Source organism: Lepidochelys kempii, chromosome 3, assembly GCF_965140285.1.
Source record: "Lepidochelys kempii isolate rLepKem1 chromosome 3, rLepKem1.hap1, whole genome shotgun sequence".
NCBI lineage: Eukaryota > Metazoa > Chordata > Testudines > Cheloniidae > Lepidochelys > Lepidochelys kempii.
This window is the reverse complement of record NC_136382.1, coordinates 209,478,793-209,502,419: the sequence shown is the minus strand read 5'-3', so window position 1 is coordinate 209,502,419 and position 23,627 is coordinate 209,478,793. Positions and strand designations below refer to the sequence as shown.

The following is a 23,627-nucleotide window of genomic DNA, read 5'->3' as shown; positions in this document are numbered from 1 at the left end:
AACCCTTCCGGATCCGGGGGCCCGGCTCGCGGCCGCAGCGCGCGCGCGGGGCCGGTCGGGTCACGCGCCGCAGCGACGCGCCGCAGCGACACCCCCCCTCCCCCCACACACACAGCGCGCGCGCTGCCGACGTGCCCCGCCAACTGGGCCCGGCCGGCAGCTGAGTGGCAGCGCCCCTCCCCCCCCACCGGGCACCTTGTGCAGCGCCGAGCACAGCCGGAGCCTGCGGGCGCCGCCACCCCCACTTCGCACCCCCGCCCCTCAGCGCCCCCCCGCGGCTGCTGCCGCGGCCCCGCGCCGGAGCCGGGCCTGGGGGCCGGCGGGGGCGTCCCCCCCCGGGGAGCGCGGCCCCGGGCTGGGCGCTGGTCCCCCCGAAACTCGCCCCTCGGGGCTCCGGCCCGCCCCCGGGCCCGCGAGCTGCGCCGCCAAGCGCGGGGGCGGAGCTCGCCAGGGGCATGGCCGGGCTCGCTGCTCCCGTGCCGCTCCCTTGCCCGTGAGCCGGGCGGGGGCCGGGAAGGTCCCGGGGCGGGCCTGGCTCTGCCTGATCCCGGGGACCAGGGAGGCGGCGCTGGCGGGTTCGGGGAGCGCCCCAGGCTCTGCCCGGCGGCGGCTGGCCCACGTCCACCGCCGCAGAAGGGAGCTCGCCGGCGGCTGGGGCAGGCCCGTGCTCCCCTATGGGCTTGCCTGGGGGTCCGTGTTTTGATCTTCCCGAGCGGATTGTAACCCTGAGCCTGGAGGCGCCTGGCCGAGAGGCAGGCCTTGCGGCGCCGGTGTCCTTCTCTGACTCCTGCGGCTTGGGCGGTGGCCGGGGTCGAGGAGACCCGCGTTAGCTCGCTGCAAACCGCGCTGCCTCCCGGCTCGGGCCTGAGGCCGCTCGTGTCGCGTGGAACCATGTACACCTTCGTGGCACGAGATGAAAACAGCAGCATCTATGCTGAAGTGTCCAAAATACTCCTGTCCACCGGCCAGTGGAAGAGGCTGAAAAGAGACAACCCCAGATTTAACCTGATGCTGGGGGAGAGGAACAGGCTGCCCTTCGGGAGACTGGGTAAGAGGAAGAGCGGCACTGGCAGGACAAGGCCAATGAGCAACCCACCAAGACAGCTGGTTTTTATCGGCCAGTGTTCAATGCCACATGCTAATGCTTGTTTGTGTGGAGGGGGCCGGAACCTGTGCTTTTTATTGTCTAATCACTAGTGCGCAGTAATTCCTTTCCGTTAGGGGATGTTCTCTGATGTTTCTGGGGATGTACGTTTATGTGCTTTTGCATACTGGGAAATGTAAACTAATATGTGACTAGCGTGTGCTGCAGAGTAATGTGGCTTTGGGTGTTGTCTGCTGCAACAGGGGAGGGACTTGGCCATTGGCATGGCAGCGGCAGGAGCAGGGGGGTCGCCGTCGGGAAGTACAACAGCATAGCTGAAGAGATATTATGGTGATGGCTCTTATTTTTAAAGTTAGCCTTCCTTAAAATATAGCATTTTTATGACCTAAAGGTTAACTTGCCCAATTGTAGAAAGAAAAGGAGGACTTGTGGTGCCTTAGAGACTAACCAATTTATTTGAGCATGAGCATACATGAGCTCACTTCATCGGATGCATACAGTATGCATCCGATGAAGTGAGCTGTAGCTCACGAAAGCTCACGCTCAAATAAATAGGTTAGTCTCTGAGGTGCCACAAGTCCTCCTGTTGTTTTTGCGAATACAGACTAACACGGCTGTTGTTCTGAAACCAATTGTAGAAATTAGTTATTTGGGGCTGTGTTAACGTTTTTGGTCACATCGATGTTGCATTAAACATTTTAGTTTTTACGGTTCTGTTCCATTATACTGTGGAATCTTAGAGGAATTTTAGAACTGCTGTCTGCTTATAGCAGTACCTTATATTAGAAAACAGGAACAAAGGAATGCTTCGAATCAGAGACCTCAGCAACATGATGCTATATTATGAGAGAGCTGCAATTTTCAGCTGGAGACGAGTATTTTAAATTCAACCAGTATTTTAAATTAAAATTGGTATTTGAAATATTACCTAGTCTGATATGGAAGTAAGGCCAACTAGCTCTTACAAAATGTAACCCCCCTTTCTTGAATGATTTCAGGGGGCCCCTTGCCCCAGCCCCCAAAGTGTGAAAGGGTGGAGACCCTCACTCTGCTTTTATCTTTAATCCCCACATGTTCCCTTCTCCAGGAAGCCCTCTGACCCTTAAAGAAATAGCTAACATTTCTTTATCTTGAGGTGTTTTTCACCTGTTTGAACTTCCATGGTTGGTATCGTTTGGTGAGAACTTCTTCACCCTTTTCTGAAATCTTGACAGTGGGGCTGGGATCAGGATTGACTCAAACATGGCTCAAGGGGGGGGAAATTTAACATAAAATGTAACTCTCTCTGCTTGTATGACAAACCTATGCCCATAGTTTATCATTCAACTCCCCATATGATCACAAGTTTTCTCACAGGAGAAAATGAGTTCTGTTTAGTTGTGGGAGAAAAGTAATTTAATAATGTACAGTGGTATCAAAATGGGATCTGCAGTGTATTTTGTTGAGGATTTATTTTATATATATATATATATCCTAATGTAAAAAAGATGAGTCATTTGTAAAGGGGGACACTGGGAAATTCTCTAAGTGGTACTAAGTGGTTTGATCCGTTTTTAGATCCTCTTATACATTAGATTTGGGCAGATTGTTATATGAAAGTTTGTCCCTTTATTATTGCTGTTTGAGTTAATTTATGATTTTGCATGAATTTATTTTGAAATTAGCCCAATGAACAGAGAGATGACTCATTGTAAAACTTCTATGTGGAATTTGGCATGGTTGTCTGCTTCTTTTCAGGAGATGGTCAGAATTGAATTAAGCCAGCCAGGATGTATTCAGATACAAGTATCTTGCTCTCAGAAGGTCTGGTTCATCCAGGGCTGCCCTTTGTGTTTGCTAACAGCACTAGAAGAATACTGTAACACTCTGCAGAAAACACTGCCTGGGATCAAAGAGAACTAAGGGACTGACTCAGTGAAGACAGCTAAAACAGGGTTGTGTAAGCATTGGGGAAACGGAAAGAATCAAACTTCTCACTTTGGTGTGAACCAAAGAAATAAAGGCCCTTAAACACTTCTCACTCAGAACTGGCCTTTCAGAGTCTATCGGCTGGCTGATGTGGAACTCAGCGGTGCTCCTGTGGAAAACTTTCCATAACTTTTTCTTGAGCGGGCGACAGATCTGTGCTTGCTTTGTTTAGTGCCCAGGCTCATGTACTCCATCCATTAATGTGAGAGGCAGGAAAATAAACACCATGGAAATTGGCCTGGGGACATAATAGCTCTGTGACAGGCTGCCCCTTGGCCCCCAAGTCCATGTGGTTTTGCTCTGCAGGTCTAGAAATGGACATGCTAAGGGAGGGAGGTGGTGGGGCCTGTGGGAGGGCTGCTCCTCACTCCCTCAAGCTCTCACCTACTGGGAGGTTTTTTTTTTTTTTTTGTTTATTGAAAGCGGATTGTTGTTTGATTTTATTTAACGCATCCTTAGTGGTGACCCAAACTGTGGTAAGCTGCGCTGTTACTCTGTAAGCTGGTGCAGCACATCTACACTAGGTGCAAATAGATAAGCTTTAACACCATTGACAAAATTCTCCTAGGAGATTTACCAACCTGGGTACAAAATGTAGGCACCCACCCTTTACCATGAGGGCTTGTGGCAAGGTCACAGCTAATTATAGTTACTGGCCAACTGCAGTCTAAACTCCCCTTGAGCTGTTGTGGCAATTAGAATTGTGCTGGGATGATCTACAGAATTATTGGTAATACAAGTTAAAAAAATATGTTTTACCAAACTAGAATCTGTAACCTGATGGTGTCCCATTTTAAAAAGAAATGGAGACTGATTTGTGGTGTTTGATATTGGTAGTCATACACCTGATAGGACATATTACTATGTTTCACTAATATGTATCCACCAGCATAAGCCCCCAAAATGACAATTTTAGATACAGAAGGGGGAGGGGGATTTTTACAAATTTGAAGAAAATGTTGAAATTGCCAAAATTGTTGAGGAAGTCACCTTTGATTGCATAGCAATAGAATTATGAGCTGGGAGAATACAGCAAAACTGAGGCAGTGTGTAGGCTACTACCAAACTCACGGGGTGGATGGTTTATTTTTAACCAGTTTGTCTTACTTGCTGTGTTTTTCCTCTGAGAGTTCAGTTGTTAATGCAGTGCTCGCAGTAGGTCATTCTTTTATTTTTGCCAGCCACGTTTCTATAGGAGCTATTTGTTTTGCAGTCATATGGGCAGATCTGTCTTCGTCCATGTGCCACCACTCCCATTCTCTGTCCCCCTCCCCCCGGAAAACTAGGTGGGGAGCAAACTCCACAAGCTTCTTACAGATTTCCTGTAGACTAGGGTTCATCACCTCTCCCTCTCTAGATCTCAGGGGATCTTCTGAAGATAACAGGGTCATCTGCATGGAGGTCCTTTGCATCTGCACCAGCTCAAGGCCTCCCTACCCTCTCTTACAGCCTTGCATTTCTGCCAGGGACCCATGCTACTGCCCCTAGAACTTCCTTCCCCTCTTGAAGGGGGTCATTCCGTAGCACAGAGGGAGTGTTCCACTGAAAAATAATCATTACCTACATGGAGTGAAGATATCTGATAGTAGAGGGCTCTTTAATATAGCAGGCAAAGGCTGAAACTAGCCAGAATCAGAGGGACATATTAGTAAATGATGGTACAATTTACCAAGGCAAGTGGTAGATTTTCAGTTATCTGGAGTCTTGAAATTAAGATTGGCCTCTCTACAAATATGCTCTAGCTCCACCGCAAGTCATTGAGCTGGATGCAGGAATCAGTGGGTGAAATTCTCTGGCCTGTGTTAAGCAGGAGGTCAGACTGGATGATCTCAGAGATCCCTTCTGGCCTTAAAACTACAGGGGAGAGGGAGGGAAATTATGGCAGACCTAGGCTGCATTCACTGTTGTACGGGATCCCTGGGGAGGTTGAAGAACCATGAGAACAGTTTGCAGTGTCATTGCTGATCCTGTGGAGAGCCTTCTACTGGGGAGAGCAGCACACAGAAGTTGAGAGATCTGCATGTGCTTGGTGAGAAGGATCTGTCCCATTGCAATGAAATGTGTTTCCTGGCTGCCGTCAGGAGGATTATTCTGCACTGGAATCTCTCTTTCATTTCAGTAAATCGTGACAGCTCCCTAATCCTGTAATAAGAATGTGGGGCTCTGTTCCTGAAATAGCTCCTGCGTCTGTTCCCTACCAGTAGGACTAGTTCCCCTTGCCATGACATTCCCGCCAGCATGTTGCTGTGTATTTTCCTCTTTCCCCCACCACTTTTTTGCCTGTATCTGTTCTTTTAACTGAAGGATCTTAAAGTGTGTATGTATAAATACAGTGGCAAAAAAAGAATACTAGAATAACCTCTTCTAGTAGTAACACAATAAAATGTGCATAATGGAGTCCTCTTTTCAAGAAAATACAGTAATAAGATTAGAACATAATATCCAGTTCTTCCAACAGTAGCTCCTATTGAATGACCATCCAACAGAGCCAATATCCCCGGCATTCACTTTTCCTTTTCTATTATTTTTTGCTGCAGGGCAACCAGTTAGTAAAGATTAAAAAGCTACTCATGTATGTCAGTCACTCATTGGTTTTTCGGATGGCCATTAGAACAACTAGAGTGTGGCCTGCAGACCCCTGGCGGTCCGCAGACAGTCTCTAATATTTCCAAAGGGATCCGCACCTCCATTGGAAGTTTTTCAGGGTCCGGCAAATGAAAAAAGGTTGAAAACTGTGGAATTAGAGTAACCAGTAAACCAGTATTTCCCTTTCTTATTTTGCGAGTGCTGTGTGAGTTTGTCTAGTTCCCATGCATGGAACTAACGTGCGTCTTATACTCTTCCTTTTAAAGCACATCCAGCTGGAGTGTGCCTCATGGTTTTTATTGAATTACCTGCCCACCCCTGCCCCTTCCCAATCTCTCCTCGTCCATCCAGCTGGTTTGGGTGCCATTTCTGTTCAGGACAGTCTCTAATTTGTGGAGTAACTTAGGGGCAAACCCTTAGCCCAGTCTGGTCGGGTGTGCTATGTGGGTGGAATCTGTGCCCTGCCCCTGGAGCCAGTTTGGATTCTGTTCCAGTCCAATGGCTACTAGCCCTGAAGTAACAGCCCCTTCCCCACAGGGTTGGGTTGGAGGAAGATGGAAGTGTCTGTGTAACAACTGATCCTGTGCTTCTGCTCCCAGCCCCTGCGCCCTGTCATAGGGAGCTTATGCGGAGCAGGCCACTGCCAGTGGGTGACCTGCTGTCTGTCTGGCCACCCAAAATCCATCCCTTGCCCCTTCTGTGTGCAGCAGATTCTTCTTTTTCTGAATCAGATAGAAAAGGTGCCAACAAAGAGCGGTCTTCAGTGCAGGGAGCCTCTCTTCAGCTGTATCCGCTGTGGGTTGGGCACCCTTGAGTCATGATGACAGGGCAGCAATGGGGAAAGGGCACGCTTCCACTGAATCTGGGCATTTTCAATATTTCAGCTTTGTCCTGAGCTCTCAGGCTGGCTCTCGTGCCGGGAGAGGAGTCAGGGGCATCTGTGGGCTTTTGAGGATGGGTTCAGCCACCTGAGAAAGACTTTTGGCTGGGTGGTTTCTTGTGGAAGAGGGGACAAGTTTAGAAGCTGGGGTGGGCAATTAGATTCTTAGATGGTAGATTGTAAACTGTTCAGGACAGACTGTTGGCTACCCTGTGTTTGTACAGTGTCTCTCACAATGAGGCCCTGTCCTTGGTTGGTCCATAGGCACTGCCCTAATAAACATGATGGATTAATAATGTGTAGTCATTTGGTGACTGTTTGACACTGAATCTGCCTTCGACCCTTGTCATTGTTCATCACCTCTTTACTTCTAGCCAAGACAGATAAAGCAAGGTTGCCTAGCCAATAAATGAAAGATTCTGCACATTTCTTAGAAGTAATCATTTGACATTTGATTTCAATTGTCAAGACACACAAGGTAGAGTTGCTGCATTATTTCTTGAGTCCAAATGCTCAAACAATGTCCCCCACCATCTGTGGCCAGGAGGGAGGTGGATAATGCTTACAGACACTTGTCTAGCTAGTGAACCTCAGGGGACTAAGGATTTTTAGGTATTCTAAGCAAATAGCACATCGCTACTCTCTGTCGTAAGAACGAGGTGGGGTCACATTGGGGGGAGATTTGGTTCGTTGCAGATATTTGAGTAATAGGCCTATTTGTGGAATACTAAGTATGTACGAATGACAACCAGCACTAGAATATGGAAGTATATAAGGCATATATGACTTACCACCACAAATAGTAAAACCTAACTTAGAATGGTCAAGCCTAAGAAAGGTGCTCTTCAGGATGCAACCTGGGCCCAATATCGGCATCATGCAGTTGACTGTATAACAGAGAAGTCTAATTTTTCTCCTTTTTCCTAGGATTCTTTAGCAATCTGTCCCCTCTTCCCCCCCCCCCTTTTTTTTTAATTGATAAGTTTTGTTTCTTAACTCTCCCTTTCCTCTTGTAGGTCATGAACCTGGACTTGTGCAGCTGGTAAATTACTACAGGGGAGCTGACAAGCTTTGTCGCAAAGCTTCGTTAGTGAAGTAAGGATTCCATTTAAACCTTTTAGTGTGTTTGAAGAAATGTTTTTTCTAATGCAACTAAATATTAAGTGTGTTTTGTATGATGCTTGAGAAAAAGCACCAAAATTTGCCTTTAAAGGCCTTCTGTTCAGGGGCCCTTCAGCAATCTTCAGAAGCTGCATCTGCTTTTTTTCTTCACAATCATTTGTGTGCCCAAATAGCATTTCAGTTTCTAGATACTGGACCTGATTTTCATAGGCAAGCAGCATTTGTATGTGTAATTCTGTTGTTTGCGCTTGCAAATGGTGCTGCATGTCAAGTTGGGAATGCAAGAGCAGCAGATGTTGTTGTTTCCTAAAATGTGGACCTAAAGAAACAACCACTACAACATTATCTGTTTCTCCTGGTAGATATATTTTTAAAGCTTGGTTCCACTCTGCTATTTCTGTTGTTCATTTTTATAGAGACTTGCAGTACTAATGTGCTTCTAGCTAAGCAGATCCTTTGGTCAAGTGAATGCCAGGAGACATCTCTTTCACAAGAGATGACTCAGAGATGGAGTTTCATAATAATCAGCAATGCCAATGTCTCCTGCAAGGAGTGGTGCATGTGCTTCTATTTGTTAAAGAGATGGAGTATTGAGTTGGTTTATTAAAATATGACTTGGGACTGAACTCTGCTTCTGTTAGAGCGTGTTCATTTCAAAGCTGCTGGTCTGGTCAAACTGTTTTAAGACATCACTGTCATACAACAAGAGACAGGCTGCAGGGCCTACATTAACTTACATAATGTATAGTATCATTCTGTAGCCCGCCCATCGTAGTCATTTGTATACAATAGTGCACCTTGGGCCTGCATGGCTTACGTTCCTTAAAAAATCCCTTCTAGAAATCCCAGGCCCTTCTATGTAGATATGATGTAAACAATCACCCAGTGCCAGAGAGCAGATTACTTAAGACCATTCATTGAGATTCACAAAATTATTTCTATGTAGCTTGTACTTTGGGGTCAGTGCCTGTCTTTTCTAAAGCTGTAGCTGCCTTTCCCTTTTAATCCCAGGGGTCACCAACACTACTAATTGCTTAAAAATCCCCTGAGACTCTGAATAAAGCCATTTTGACAAAGGACCTGATCCAAAGCCCACTGAAGTCAATGGGAAATTTCCCTTTAATATCAGTGGGTTTGGCTTGGATACATAGCTCCCATTTGGAGACAATTACGTTTCTGAATAGCCTAGTTCACCATTCTGTTCCCCTCATCTTTCCCAATCAAGTTCCACCGCACAGCAACTTTTGCAGGGGCTTCAGTGTTAGCACACAGGATTCCCAATGAAAAGTCTTTGCTGGTTTCTCAGAAAGCTTTGTGTGGATGCTGTGCAATATCTAGCTATGTGGAACCATTTGTTTATTGATCATTTCAGAATATTTGACTCCAGTTCATGATAAAAGGCAAAAATATTAAAGACAAAATAGAAAGATCTAGATCAATTATTTGTAACAATGTTTATTTAGAAAGGTAAGTGCTCAAAAACATCTTTAGGGGAGAGAGGAATTTACCCAATTCTCAGTCTTATAGTATTACAATATTTGCTGGTTTTTAAAAAATATTTTGTCCTACTGTTTTTTTCCTCTAGCAGCTTTAAAGAGAAGACTGTTTTCAGCAAGTTAATAGAAATATATACAGTACAGTATTATTATTGTTGAATATGCATTAACCATATTCACTAGCAGGAAAAAGGCTCATGTTAATGATAACCTGCATTTAATACGTATAAATTATTTTGGGAGCTGGCATGTTCTAGGATTAGCAAGGCTAATGGGCTGATTTATCTTCTCCAACTAGGCTAATCAAGACGAGCCCTGAGTTATCAGAATCTTGCACATGGTTCCCAGAATCATATATGATTTATCCAACTAACCTAAAGACTCCAGTGGCTCCAGCGCAGAATGGAATTCGCCATCTTATAAACAACTCCAGGACGGATGAAAGGGAAGTGTTCCTGGCCTCCTACAACAAGAGGAAGGAGAATGGGGAGGGGAACGTGTGGATAGCTAAATCCTCGGCCGGTGCCAAAGGTTTGTTTCCTGCTGAGATGCTCCAACTCTTTTCTGTTCTTGTTGTTTGATTTTTGTTATTTAAAAAAAATAGAAGGATGATTATTTTCTCTGCATCGTGTCTAGCCGTGGTTGCAATATGCCTGTTTAATAGCAGTGTGTGCTCTGCACTGCAGGCCTTTACATAAGTACCACATAGAACTCTGTTCTCTCAACCGACTGGGGTATTTTATGGTCTCCTCTCTGCTCCTAGGGAACCGTCAGCACTGATTAAAAGTACAAACCTTCACACTCTGTCTGATATTTGGGGGGATGAATAAGTGACCAGCAATGATCGACCCTGACGCCATAAACACCCAGTTCTGCTCCCCAGCAGAGCTCTTTGTGTGGGGAAGACCCCAGCAAGAGACAAGGCACAAGAGGTGTGTCCTGTAACAAAGCCAGTGCAATGTGGGGTGCGGCGATGAGGGAATGTGGGGGGCAGGGGGAGAGTGATGGGGGTGGAAATGTGCGGGGGAGTAGGAGAGGTGCAGGGAAATATGAGTGGCGGGGAAAATAAGGGTTACAGAGAGGACAGATGATCATAGGGGCAGGTGGAGGACAGGAGACTGGGGAGAATGTGAGTTGAACCAGAAGGGAGGCAGGATAGTGATAGGGTCTGTTGTACTGCTGTCTCTCAGGCCAGTGATACGGAAGGTGGAAGGAGAGGAATCGACTGGTAGCTTCCCATTCCAGAGGATTTGGGAGGATAATGGGGCAGAGGGGTCGCCCTCCAAGCAGCCACTGGGGAGGCACCTGTATTCCTGGTTGAACTTTGAACCTGAAACGAGCATACAGGGAGTTCCCTGCAAGGCTCAGACACTGGAAGGCAGCTCTCTCCCCACCGGCTCGTGATGTCTGGGTGCTCATGGCTGGCAATAGGGGATGCTGGAGCGCAGACCAAAGGGAGGCAAGAACAGAAACAAGGAAAGGAGAGAGGACAGAGACTGAAATCACGTACAGGAGGGGAAGGAGAAAAGAAGAGGGACGCAGACGCTCTCAGATGTGCGTGTGCTGGAGTAGGAGACATGAAACCAAGTCCTCCCCCTCCTTAAAATCACTACAGCTTGTGTTTAGAGGGAAGCTAAAAATCTCAGCCCTTGTGGTTCCCTGGGGGACCCGCTCACCTCGGGTACAGAGCTGGCCAGACTGTCAGCTGATGTCAGTCAGTCCGTAACACCATCAAACAGTGCAGTTATGCCAACTCATGGCATCCCGGGTCCAGCCCAGAGGCCTTTCGGCCACCCACAATAGCCAGCCACTTCGTTTTGCAGAAATCCCCATCACAAAAATCAAGTCTGAGGAAAATCTCAGTACTTTAAATAAAAATCATATTGATTGACTGTTAATAAAGACAAGTAATTACTCTGGACAATCATAATTTGTCACGTACAAGACCTCAAATGATTTTTGATCCAGTATTAGGAAAAAAGCTATCAAGTAATGCTACAAGGAAGCTTTAAAACTGTATACATTCCAGCGCAAGGTGTCTGTAAAATATATTCTTATTAATGGACAGTGAAATTCCAAAGTATATCAAAACATCTCGCTGAAAATCAGTGTGGATGCATTCTTCCAGAAGATTGTCCTTTAGACCATCTGTTCCCCTATCACTATGTCCTGTCATTCATATCCCTCAGACGTGACCTAAGAGAAGGCTTGGTTTCATCAAAATGAAATAAAAGGACATGTTTCTTCCCATCTAATCTTTGTAGGAAAAAGTACTCCTGTAGTCTCACTAGCTGATTTTAAAACTCTGATTTAAGCAATAACTAAATCGTCTCCTGTATCCGGGGAGTAGCTATGACAGGGAAAATTATAAAGCTTTTTACTTAAATATGATACATTTTTCCTGCTACAGACATGACCCCATCTTGTCAGTTATTGCAACAAATGTAATTGTAAGTGTTTGACGCACAGAAGCAGAACCCAGAGCAGAAAATTAAAACGGAATACAGAGCACTCTTATAATCTTCAAAAATGGTTCATATCTTCTCCCAGAATTGTTCTATACAATAAAAGAAAGTTTATCACAGAGATCATAGTCCTCTAAATGCTTAGGAAAACCCAATCTCCTAACATTATGCAATTTAAGAAGAAGAAGAAACGTAGTATTTAATAACTAATTTAATAACCTCAGTCTCCTATTATTAAAAGGAAAATTGCTGTTTTAAAAACCCAAACAAAACCAGAAAATACTAAATTTAGAGCAAACATTTGGGATTTTTTTTCAAGAACAATGGATATGGACAGTTAAAGGGATCCCAAGGAGCCTTACTTCTGTCCTGCTTAATCCCCACCTAGCTCAGCCACAATGCAGGTGACAAGTTCAGCTAACCACCTGCCTTGTTTACCATCCATCCTGTGCACTCAGTGGAGCAGGAGTCCTGGGGGGGAATAGCATGGGATCATGTAATTAAAGACTAGCATAATGCATATGGACCAGGGAACCAAATTAAGATTACACAGGCAATCGTAAATCTGGCATTTTCTAACTTTTCAGTGCTTGACTTAGCAACGTTGCCCTTATTTTAATAGGGGTTATTTTGCATGGAATTTCCTTGATCTTTTTTAAAAGAAAAATGAAAAAAAAAAAAAAAGTTCCATTATGTATAATCATATTGCTCCTCTCCACTCTCTCCAAAGGCTAAGTTTGAATCTAGAACCTCAGCACATATCTCTGCCCCTTGAGCTAAGAAAGTAACAGTAGTAGGCCGCTACTCTGTTTGAACGAGTCACTAGGTGGGGATGTGATAGCACATTGCTACTAGTGGGTGGTGGTGATTGATTATAATTTGTATTGCTGTAGTGTTTAAGGATCCCAGTCATAAATCAGGACCCCCACTGTGTGAGGTAATGTACAAACATATAACAAAAAGTCATTCCTTGCCCTGAGAGGCTTACAACGTACGTAAACTGCACAGCGATTTGCTAGACAGCAATGGAATGCTGTGGATCAGGGTTCCTGGGTTCTGTTCCTGGCTCTGGGCAAGGAGTGTTGTCTGGTTGGTTAGAGCAGTGGATTCAGACAACCTAACCAAACACATAAATTCAGCAAATTCATTCTGAAAAGCAGTGCAGGTAAGATTCTCATCTACCATATTGAAGAAATCCCAGTTCTGCTAGAAGTGATCCTGTGCAAACTTTTACTGTATCTGTAAAACGAGAGGAATTATATTTCTTTTCCTCCTGGCATAATGCGGCCTGGCTCAATAGTAAGCATTGTGCATTGCACAGAAGTAAATATCAGTCACTGAAAGAGGTGAGTCTGGAACTCATGGTCTCCTGGCTTTCAGCCCAATATACTTTTCCCCCGATGCAAGGGTATTTTTGGTGGAGGAAGGCTTGCAAACACAGGAAGTTTGGCAGAGCCTGGGAGTTTGCTCAGTATAATTGGGAAATAGGTGAAACGAGTATAGAAAAAATCCTACCGTGGATGTGCTAATGGGGACTTTAAAAGCTTATAACTCAGCTAGAACTGGGGGGATTTTCATGGGGAAAGCAAAAGGAACCTCCCTGACTGCAAGCCTACCCCCTCCACTGAATCTCAGACTTCTGCTCCAAATCATGGAGCTGTTGAAAATAGTAGTCTGGAATTTTTGTAAGCCGTGGCAAAACTACCTGTTTTCCCCTAGCCTCCTCCTTGGAAATGGCTGCCCTGCGCTCAGATTTTTCAAAAATTCAATGCGAGACAGAGACCAAAACAGAGAAGATTTCAGCTGGAAGAGTTAAAGTTTGGCAAAGCTTAAAACAACCAAGAATCAGGGGTTCTCTGGGGAGTGTTAGGCAACTGTAACTGTGAGTGTTGCTTCCCAGTAATGCCAAATTCTGGAAAGACTGTGTTCTGTTTCCAATACTCTGCCACTGCAAGTGGACGTTTGTATTGAAATTATATGGGGGAAGGGATAATTGCCAACTTCAACCGTAAATTGGAGGGAATTTGAAGATAGATTTGAACTTTCTCAATGGGGGACTTTCATACCAGGGAAAATATTGATATTAGCCTTATCCTTTTTTATAACCATTTCTTTTTGCACTCTTGCTAATTTAGCAATGACTTTCACATTGAACTAAATGGGACTGCAATGAATAAAGTTACTCCTGTGACTGTTTGTAGAATTATGTTTGTCAGAAGAAGAAGCTGGAACAAAAACCTTACTAGAAGAAATAGCTTCAATAAACTGAGGAGCCACATAGAAAATATGGGCAACTTGAATTGCTTCATGTTTAAATTCAAAGTCACCTGGTGGAAGGTGTGTCATTGTGCTGTTTCTGTGCCATCTTTCAGATGAGACATAAACCAAAAGAGGAAAGTTGCTTAGTTAAAACACTCAAGTGGGACTAAGATCTGGGTTTCAGTCCCGGATATTCCGTAGACTCTGCATGTGACTTGGGCAAGCCACATATTCCCTCCTTGCTTCAGTTTCCCATCTGTAAAACGGAGATTATCGTCTACCTCACAGGTGTTAGGAGGTTAAATTCATTAATGTGTGATACGCACCCAGATGGTACAGTGCAGGGAACAGTATCTTACTGTCTTAGACAGATTTATGGTACTTCACTGGGGGCAAATACTGAACCGAAACAGACTATGGGAGAAAACTAGTTATACAGCCCCACTGTGGAAAGAGACGTGGCACGTTAAACATGGGTGTGTGGGCTGAGTTGGGAGGAGATAAATATTACTCTCTGATGTCTTTTCTGAAATGAACAGGATGATGATTCCTCTTTGTTCGGTCTTAGACCACAACTTGCTCCAAGAAATGACATTGATCAAGCAGCAGAGCGTCTAAAAGTAACTGTCAAAATGATTTAAAGTGTTAGAGAGCATGTCCTATAAGAGGAGACTGGATAAGATGAAAAAGACCTAAATATCTATAAAAAGCCAAAGAGGATTTATTTTTAGGGTTACAGGATTACATAAAATAAGGAGTAATGTTTTAAAGCAGGGGCGGGGAGGGGCCTGTCCTGCAGATATTTACATACATAACCTAACTCATGCATGTAGCACTCCTGCACTCAGTGTGACTACATCTGAGTAAAGGTATTCAGGTGTGCAGGATAGGCCCGCTAGATGATAGGAAAATAATTGGGGGTAGGGGAGACCAGTCAGGCAATGGAATAATCGCCATCAGGAAGTAGTGACATGATTGCAAGAAGTATTTGAAAAATCTCTAACTGGATTCAACACAAAAAGCCTGGAGGTCACATCAGGCCTGACATTTCTAACTACATGATGATGATGTGTTCCTGTGATTCTTGTGTATTGGAGGTTCCCTGATAAGTGTGTTGTAGAGTTGAAGTTCCCATCTCTCTGCTCCATAGAAATGTCTTAATTACTGTCAATTGGAATGGTGTATTGCATCTGAGAAAAGTTCTCTGAAACACACCAAAAGTACATGATAAACATCTTTTGTTTGTTAATTTGTCTCTTGGAATAATTCTATGTGGTAGTTAAAGAACTTGAGGAAAAACAGTAGAAGCCACAAAGCACAAATTTTAGACAAGACTCAGCCACACAGACAATCCAGACTCTTAAGTACATAGATGTCCCAAGATCTAAATGTGTATTTTCAATTGTAACTCTTATAGCTGAAACTCTTCCTTTGTCTTGATGCCTAGACATCTCTGAGAACCTTAGCCAGAGAGGTTTTTACCTCCATATTCTCAAGCATGGTCATAATGCCAAATCTGCTGCAATAAGAGACCCAATAACATATGCCATTACATATATTTTGGTGTACTTCAAAATCCTTTTAAAAAAAAAAAAAATTTCCATCGATCATATCTGTGAAATCTGCTATATTTTACCTTTGTTTTTTTCATGTTAGGTGAAGGAATTCTTATTTCTTCAGAGGCTACTGAACTTCTGAACTTTATAGATGATCAAGGACAAGTGCATGTGATTCAGAAATACCTTGAAAAGCCTATGCTATTAGAGCCAGGCCATCGCAAGTTTGATATTAGGTAATGTTTTCTATTGATTGCCTGTCAATTCTTACTCAAAAAGATTAGAGAAAATGCATTGGGGTGAGCGAAGTGTTGTTAATAAATCTGATTACATGCATATGCTGGCTTAAAAAACAAAACAAAAAACCCTATTTAGTGTTCTTCTAATTTTCAGAAGCTGGGTTCTAGTGGATCACCAATATAATATCTACCTCTACAGAGAAGGCGTTCTGCGGACCTCTTCAGAACCATACAATAGTGCTAATTTCCAAGACAAAACCTGCCATTTGACCAATCACTGCATACAGAAGGAATATTCTAAAAACTATGGGAAGTATGAAGAAGGGAATGAAATGTTTTTTGAGGAGTTCAATCAGTATCTGATGAGTTCTTTGAACATTACACTGGAAAGTAGCCTGTTATTGCAGATCAAACAAATAATAAGGTAACTTGTTGATCATTATTTGTGTTACAGTAGCACCCAGAGGCACCAACCAGAACTGGGGACCCGTTGTGGTAGGGACTGTACATTCACACAATACGGGACAGACCTTGCTCCAAAGAGCTCGCAGTCTAAACAGACGAGACAGACAAAAGTATCAATATTCCCACGTTACAGACAAGGAACTGAGGCTCAAAGAAGTTAGGTGACTTGCCCAAGGTCACATAGGAAGTGTGGGGCAAAGCACAAAATTGACCCTATGGGCTTGTCTAGTCTAGGGAATTTCCACAAGGTGAATGGAGCTACTTTTGTTTCTTGTTCAACATATTAATAGATGTACATATATTTATAGAGATATGTAAGCCAAAATTCACCAAAGTTTCCACTAATTTCAGGTGTCTTACTGATTAGGTAAACGCATGAGACAAGTGGGGCCTGATTTTCAGAGGTGCTGAGCATTCACAACTCACAGATATCATCAGGAGCTACAGGTGCTAAGCACTTCTGTTAATAGGGTGGAGATGATGCAAAGAACTAACAAAGAGTTGCTTCGTTCACTCAGTGCTCTATCCTGTGTACTGAATGAAACAGGGTCCTGTGGGAAAAATGTGATCATGTTAATTACAGACTGTATTGTAGAATCATAGAAGATTAGGGTTGGAAGAGACCTCAGGAGGTCATCTAGTCCAACCCCCTGCTCAAAGCAGGACCAACCCCAACTAAATCATCCCAGCCAGGGCTTTGTCAAGCCGGGCCTTAAAACCTCTAAGGATGGAGATTCCACCACCTCCCCAGAACCCATTCCAGTGCTTCACCACCCTCCTAGTGAAATAGTTTTTCCTAATATCCAACCTAGACCTCCCCCATTGCAACTTGAAACCATTGCTCCTTGTTCTATCATCTGCCACCACTGAGAACAGCTGAGCTCCATCCTCTTTGGAACCCCCCTTTAGGTAGTTGAAGGCTGCTATCAAATCTCCCCCTCACTCTTCTCTTCTCTTCTTCAGACTAAATAAACCCAGTTCCCTCAGCCTCTCCTCATAAGTCATGTGCCCCAACCCCATAATAATTTTTGTTGCCCTCCACTGGACTTTCTCTCTCCACAGCCTATCTGTAATGTGGGGGGCCCAAAACTGGATGCAATACTCCAGATGTGGCCTCACCAGTGCTGAATAGAGAGGAATAATAACTTCCCTCAATCTGCTGGAAACACTCCTACTAAAGCGGCCCAATATGCCGTTAGCCTTCTTGGCAACAAGGGCAAACTGGTGCCTCATATCCAGGTTCTCGTCCACTGTATTCCCCAGGTCCTTTTCTGCAGAACTGCTGCTTATCCAGTCGGTCCCCAGCCTGTAGCAGTGCATGGGATTCTTCCGTCCTAAGTGCAGGACTCTGCATTTGTCCTGTTGAACCTCATCAGATTTCTTTTAGTCCAGTCCTCCAATTCGTCTAGGTCGCTCTGGACCCTATCCCTACCGTCTGGCATATCTACCTCTTCCCCCCATCTTAGTGTCATCCACAAACTTGTTGAGGGTGCAATCTGTCCCATCATCCAGATCATTAATGAAGATGTTGAACAAAACCAGCCCCAGGACAGACCTCTGGGGCACTCCACTTGCTACCAGCTGCTAATTAGACATTGAGCCATTGATCACTGCTCGTTGAGCCAACGATCTAGTTAGCTTTCTATCCACCTTATAGTCCATTCATCCAATCCATACTTTTTTAACTTGCTGGCAAGAATACTGTGGGAGACGCTATCAAAAGCTTTGCTAAAGTCAAGGTACATCATGTCCACTGCTTTCCCCATATCCACAGAGCCAGTTATCAGGTTGGTCAGGCATGACTTGCCCTTGATGAATCCATGTTGATTGTTCCTGATCATGTGCACAGGAGGGCTGAATGAGGGTTGCATGGGCAACCTTAATATTGGCATTTCCTAACTTTTGAGGGTTTCACATTGCAAATGGAGTGTCCTTTTGACTAGTTTTTTTAAATGGATGTAATATTGGCTTATTGGTGGATTCCCCTCGTTACATCATTGCTGGCCCCAGGTTATTCCATAATTTGCTCAAAATGTGGTTTCTTGCCCCTTTCTCCAGAGAAGCTGGTCCTGGACTTCCTAAGCCTGTGTGCTCTCAGAGGAACAAAGATACAACAGAAGGGTTGGGATGATGTCATAGCCGGGAAGGAAAGTCATTCCAACTGGAAGCAGAAGGCTGTACTGTGATCTCAGGCTTTTATATTGATTTTGTAATCTAAAATGTTTCACTGTTTAGAACGCTCCAGTAATGTGCCTAGGAATAAGGATGCAGGCTCATTATAACATCCTATTTAAACCCATTCCCTCAGAAATGATAGGAGCTATTTCAAGACATTCCTCTCTGTATGGTTTCCTGTTACAACAAGTTGGTTCCTGTCCTACAGCTGCTGAACCATGGCATGACATTCCATCGTGAGCTGACATTTCTGGACACCTGCTCAAGCGGATAATCAGCTGAGCTCTTTCAAACTGCTGCATTTCTGTGGGCTGGTTCACCCTTCGCTCTGTTTCAGTGCTCTTAGACTGATTTGTGAAGCCATGTGTTGTACACTTGGGTTGGATTCACTATGACTTGGCACTAAGGTGCAAGTCTGTAGCCCAGCAGCTGGAGTAGGGTCTGCAGTGCTTTCTGCATTTGTTCCATCCCATGGGGAGAGGAGATGCACAGAGCTGGATCTCCCAACTTGTCTACGTGCTGTCCTTGCACATTGCTGTGCATGGGAATCCTAGGGAGCTGAAATCTTGGTAGGAGCTGTGCATACCTCTTGCACAGCCAGCTGACAACACACTCCCCTTTTATACATCAGACCCACCCCAGTCCTCTGCCATGAGAGCCTCCGCTGACTCTGGGTACTAGCTGGCTGGAACTGGCTCTGCAGCAGTGAGGTACAGTAGAAAGGAATGAGGTAGATAACAGGCACTTCCCCCATCCTGACCTCTTTGTGCTGCTTATGTGGACAAAGGGGCTAGAATCTGGCCCTAACTTTCCTTGGTGGGGGAAGCTCTCAGTGGCACAAAGCTGTCCTAGTCCGCTCCTGCGTCAACTGCCCCTCCCGCCAGCATTGGGGTGGGCTGAGCGTAGCTGTGCTCCCCCAGTTCTCAGTTGGCATGTGATCTCGTGTCCCTAGGCAGCTCTAACGTCCAGGCTGAAGGACTTGTGACTTGTGGATCAGGGAACTGTAACTGGCCCCCTCATACCTCCTTTCTTTCTTGAAATGGGGGCATCGCTCTAGAGAAGCACTTGAGCCAATGTGTGATATTGCATCAGGCATGCTTCTCCCCCAGCTGATGCAGCTAGTCCTGGTCCCACAAATCCTTGCTCAAACGAGTAGCCTTGGAGAGCAGCCCAGTGGAAGTCATTGGGACTGCTCAATTGTAAGGGTTTACAGTATTGGCTCCAGTTTTGTTGCATATATTGGGCCCTGCTTCCTTCAGACCTAATGTAAACTTTAATTAGATTTATGGCAATTTAACAATACCACCCTCATTGATGTTAGTTGGGGCCCCCTGCATTGCTGACTTATGCCACACTTACAAAATATGCTTTTGCTTTGCCTTGATGAAAACCCAGAATGCTTATCATGTGCACAATGTTTATTCTTTAGTCAAGAAATGCAGGTGTGTGTGGAGTTTATGTATACATACACATATACTGGGTAGGTACATATATACATATATTTGTATTCTCTACACTTGATAGTTTGTCAAAGCATCCTGTGTGGTGAATAATAATCGTGATTGTCTACTTGAAAGAGAAATCCTGTTTTAATGGATAAAGGTTGTTAATTAGGTCACACCCATGTTGCTGGGAGGTCACTCTTGCATGTCTAGTGTCCATAGTCGTTCTGTTGTTCTAAATGCAGATAACAAGAGAGCACGTCTCGGGCTCGTGATTAGTAGTCTGTTGTGCATCATTCCTTGAACCAATTTTGGCTTTATGCCATTCCGTGTTGTTGGAGAACACAGAAAACGTGTTGAATGTCACAGGAACACGTTGAGCTGCTTCAGAGATGTGCTAAATGATAGATTTTGTAAAGAGTTGTTTTAAAATCTTCTTTGTGCTCTTGTGCATTTCTTTCTTGTTCTAAAGCCTGTGGTATTATGATGTGTCCCTGCCATATTCAATCCTGGTCCAACTCTCAATAAAATCAGTGGTACGGCTTCAATGGGGTTTGGATCAGGCCTTTAGTTAGTGCAATCAGATATATTTTTGCATGAGTCAGATTTTTTTTACTATCTCTTTTTATTTTTGACTGGGCACAATAGCAAAAAGTAATAATAGTATGAGGAACAAGTCTGTTCCTGATCCACTTTTTCCATTTGCTTTTCCCACTGCACAGTGCCCTTCTGATCGCTGTGCTGTGTGTCTGCCTGCTCCAGGAATCTAGAATTATTGCTCTTACATGTTTATTGGCTGCTAAGTCAGATTTTGCATTTTTTCCTTTCCGCAGAAGCTGCCTTATGTGTATAGAGCCTGCAATCAGCACCAAACACCTTCACTACCAGAGTTTCCAGCTCTTCGGCTTTGACTTCATGGTAGATGAGGAACTGAAGGTCTGGCTAATCGAAGTCAATGGGGCCCCTGCCTGTGCCCAGTGAGCATCCTCTTCCTGTAATAAAATGGTAGCTCCCGTGTACCAACAGCACGGCACACCTGGTCTCTTGCTGCTGTAGTTCTGAAGAAGGTGTTGGCTTTCCTCTCTGCTTGGTGGAAAGCTATCATTCCTGAAACTGAGACCAGATATTTGCCTCCAACACGTAGCCTGCTGCTCCGTAAGCTTGGCGATCTAGGTGACCCTGCCTTGAATGTGCTCCAGAAGGAGGCCCCTCGCTCTTGTGTGGGGCTGGAGAAAGCTCTCCCTGGCTGCAGTGCTCCAGTAGCTACAGCCACATGGCACGCCAGAGTTTTGCCTCTGTGCCAGAAGGCACATTTCCGCTCAGCTGAATTTCTGTAACTTACACTATTTCTCAGCAGGAATTTGTCGTTATCCCTCTCTCCAAGCCCAGCAGCAGCATGGTCAGGGGAGGGACTTACTGGGAGAGGCCCTTCGTACCGGTGGCTTTTCCCCAGCAGTAGTGTGGGCCAGTCCAAAGGCTGAGATGCCCACTCCTGGACTTGTCATATGAAAAAAGCTCTGCTGTTCAAGTATCTAGCTCCAGTTTCAATCTGTGAATGAAAACTCTATTTGTGAAAATGTAAATGGAACTGAGAAGAGTTTTTTTGGTTCTTTTTATACCTGTGGGAAACAGGCAGAAATTGTGGAACTGAAGATTAGTGGGGGAAGGGGAATGGGCAGAGTCATTGGTGATTAAGACGGGTGTGGCTAGTGGGTGGTACTGACTGCCTCTGGATGGTGGAGAGGTTAGTGGATGGAGATGTAAATAGAGACTTGGTTTACTAAGCACTGGCCTTGACTTTCAAGTTAGGTCAACATAGATACGGTGCTCAGGGGTGTGAAAAATCTACACCCCTGAGCACCATAGCTATGCACACCTAGCCCCAGGTGTAGAGACAAGTAGGTCAATGGAAGACTGCCTCTGTTGACCTAGCTACCATTGCTTGTGGAGGTGGAGTTCCCACAGCAACGCAAAAACCCCTTCCATCACTGTAGGAAGCACATACACCGTGGCACTACAGTGTCACAGCTACAATGCCATAGTTTGCCCCAGTAGTGCCCTGGTCTAGATGTGGCATAAATCTAGGAACTTCTGGAAGGTTGGCAGAGCATCTGATAACCTGGCTTTATATAAAAGCTGGCTAGCTTTTCAGCTGTTTGTCAGCTTTACCAGCCTTGTTTGTAGTGTGCAGTAGGTGGTGGTTTCTCATTTCAGCTATAACAAGTGTGAAAGCTGCTGGTCAATACTACGAATGCGGTGATTAGAATTTACTGAGTTCACGCACTGATACTTGGTATATATCCAACTTAAGATGTATAATGTTGAAAGAGGTGGTAGGGAAACAATCAATTGAATGAATTGAAATAATAAGAACAGATTATTCTTCTAAAGCAAAATATTAACATTGTCAACAATTGTGAAGTAGAAGGATAGAAATCATTTGTGCTCATCTCTAACCATGCAGAAAATCAGTTTCTTCAGACTCTTCAAGAGCAAATGTACCATTGAATGAAACTTTGTCTGTTGAAGTGTAAGAGAGGAACACCGATGAGTATGATCCTGGAAGTGAGACTTTTTTGATGCTGTCACCAAAAGGTAGGTGCAGTGATCATTTAAGTCTCTGCCCCAGGCCTTCCAGCAGCTCTTCACTATTGGTTCCGTTCAGGAGCAATTTCTCCTCTTCTGACAGCCAATAAATAGCAAAGAGCAATTGATGGTTGTGCATTAAAAACAACCTGAAATGCAAATACTTTAACTTGATAAGAAGGCAGGATGCTTCCTTCATGCCAATAACAGAATCCCCTTCAGTGGTGCACAACATGAGCACTTTACTTAAATTCTAACAAACTGAATTCCTTTATTGAGCATGTGCCAGAGGAACATCATGACCAGTTTAAAGGCTCTATTTAAGAGGGTCAGCTTCTAGCAAAGAAAATGCTCCAGGCCTCCTCAGACGTGGCAGCCACTGCAGAATGGTCTAGTTCCACTGCGGTGGTCATGAGAAGAGTGTCTTGGCTGCAGATGTTGGGCTTTCCGAGAGAGGTTCAGAGTGCCATTGAAGAACTCCCCTTTGACCGTTGTAAACCCTTTGTGGATTTGACAGATGCTTCTCTACACAATTTAAAGAAGTCGAGAGCCCCACTGAGATCTCTTGGAATTTATACTCCTGAAAATAAGAGGAGATTTAGTAGGTCTCTATCACAGACCATCTGAACCTCTGGCCAAGAGACCAAGATACTCAATAAAGAAACCTCCGTCAGCTATGATTACATCTTCCCAGCCATTCACTTCTTCTAAGCAACAGTGCTGATGGCTCAGTCAAGAGTCTCAAGCATCCAGTCAATAGGTATTTACAGCTGCAAAGAAAAAAACAAATAATATTGTGTCCATGTGGGTGAAGATGCCATCCAAGGAAGGGGTGAAATATGGGAGAGAAATCTTTGCCATTTCCTTGGACTGAGCATAAAAAGATGATAATTTTCAGAGATGCAGTCATCCTAAACTTCTTATGTACAGTGTGGGCATTCAGCACACTGCTTATACCTCACTGAGAAAGAAGTAAGGCCCAACACAGTTCTAGTGCATATTGTGGTTCAAATCTTCTTCCACAGACACCATTATCCTCTTGGTTGGTTGAAAAAGGAGGATGGATGCAATAGTAGTGGAACAATCAGGAAGACTGTATCTCTACACGTGCATCCAACTCCTAAAAGTGTTGGAACTTGAAAATGAGAAGAACTTTGATCAAAATACAGCTTGGCTTCTGCACCACAAGGGTTCTACAAAGAGGCATTAAACTTACAAAAGCAATTGAGGATTGTTTTGAAAGGACTTGACAGATTACAGGTTGCTGACACTGTCATGGTATC

At 44.5% G+C, this 23,627-nt stretch overlaps 1 protein-coding gene across 5 annotated transcripts in view; it reads left to right on the top strand.

Moving 5' to 3' along the window:
• The first annotated feature begins 100 nt into the window (after positions 1-100).
• The window catches only part of TTL (tubulin tyrosine ligase), a 38,846-nt gene continuing 15,319 nt past the window's right edge, over positions 101-23,627 (top strand). Inside the window, exons 1-7 of one of the 5 annotated variants that reach the window (XM_073339905.2) lie at positions 707-1,048; positions 7,556-7,634; positions 9,456-9,688; positions 15,538-15,673; positions 15,831-16,100; positions 18,200-18,318; positions 20,592-20,637. In XM_073339905.2, the coding sequence (XP_073196006.1) occupies positions 892-1,048; positions 7,556-7,634; positions 9,456-9,688; positions 15,538-15,673; positions 15,831-16,100; positions 18,200-18,272 (948 nt within the window). In that variant the 5' untranslated portion in view covers positions 707-891 and the 3' untranslated portion in view covers positions 18,273-18,318; positions 20,592-20,637. Of the gene's footprint in view, positions 1,049-7,555; positions 7,635-9,455; positions 9,689-15,537; positions 15,674-15,830; positions 16,101-18,199; positions 18,319-20,591; positions 20,764-23,627 lie in introns of those variants that run through there. The other 4 variants (XM_073339901.2, XM_073339902.2, XM_073339903.1 and 1 more) reach the window with 4 other exon arrangements.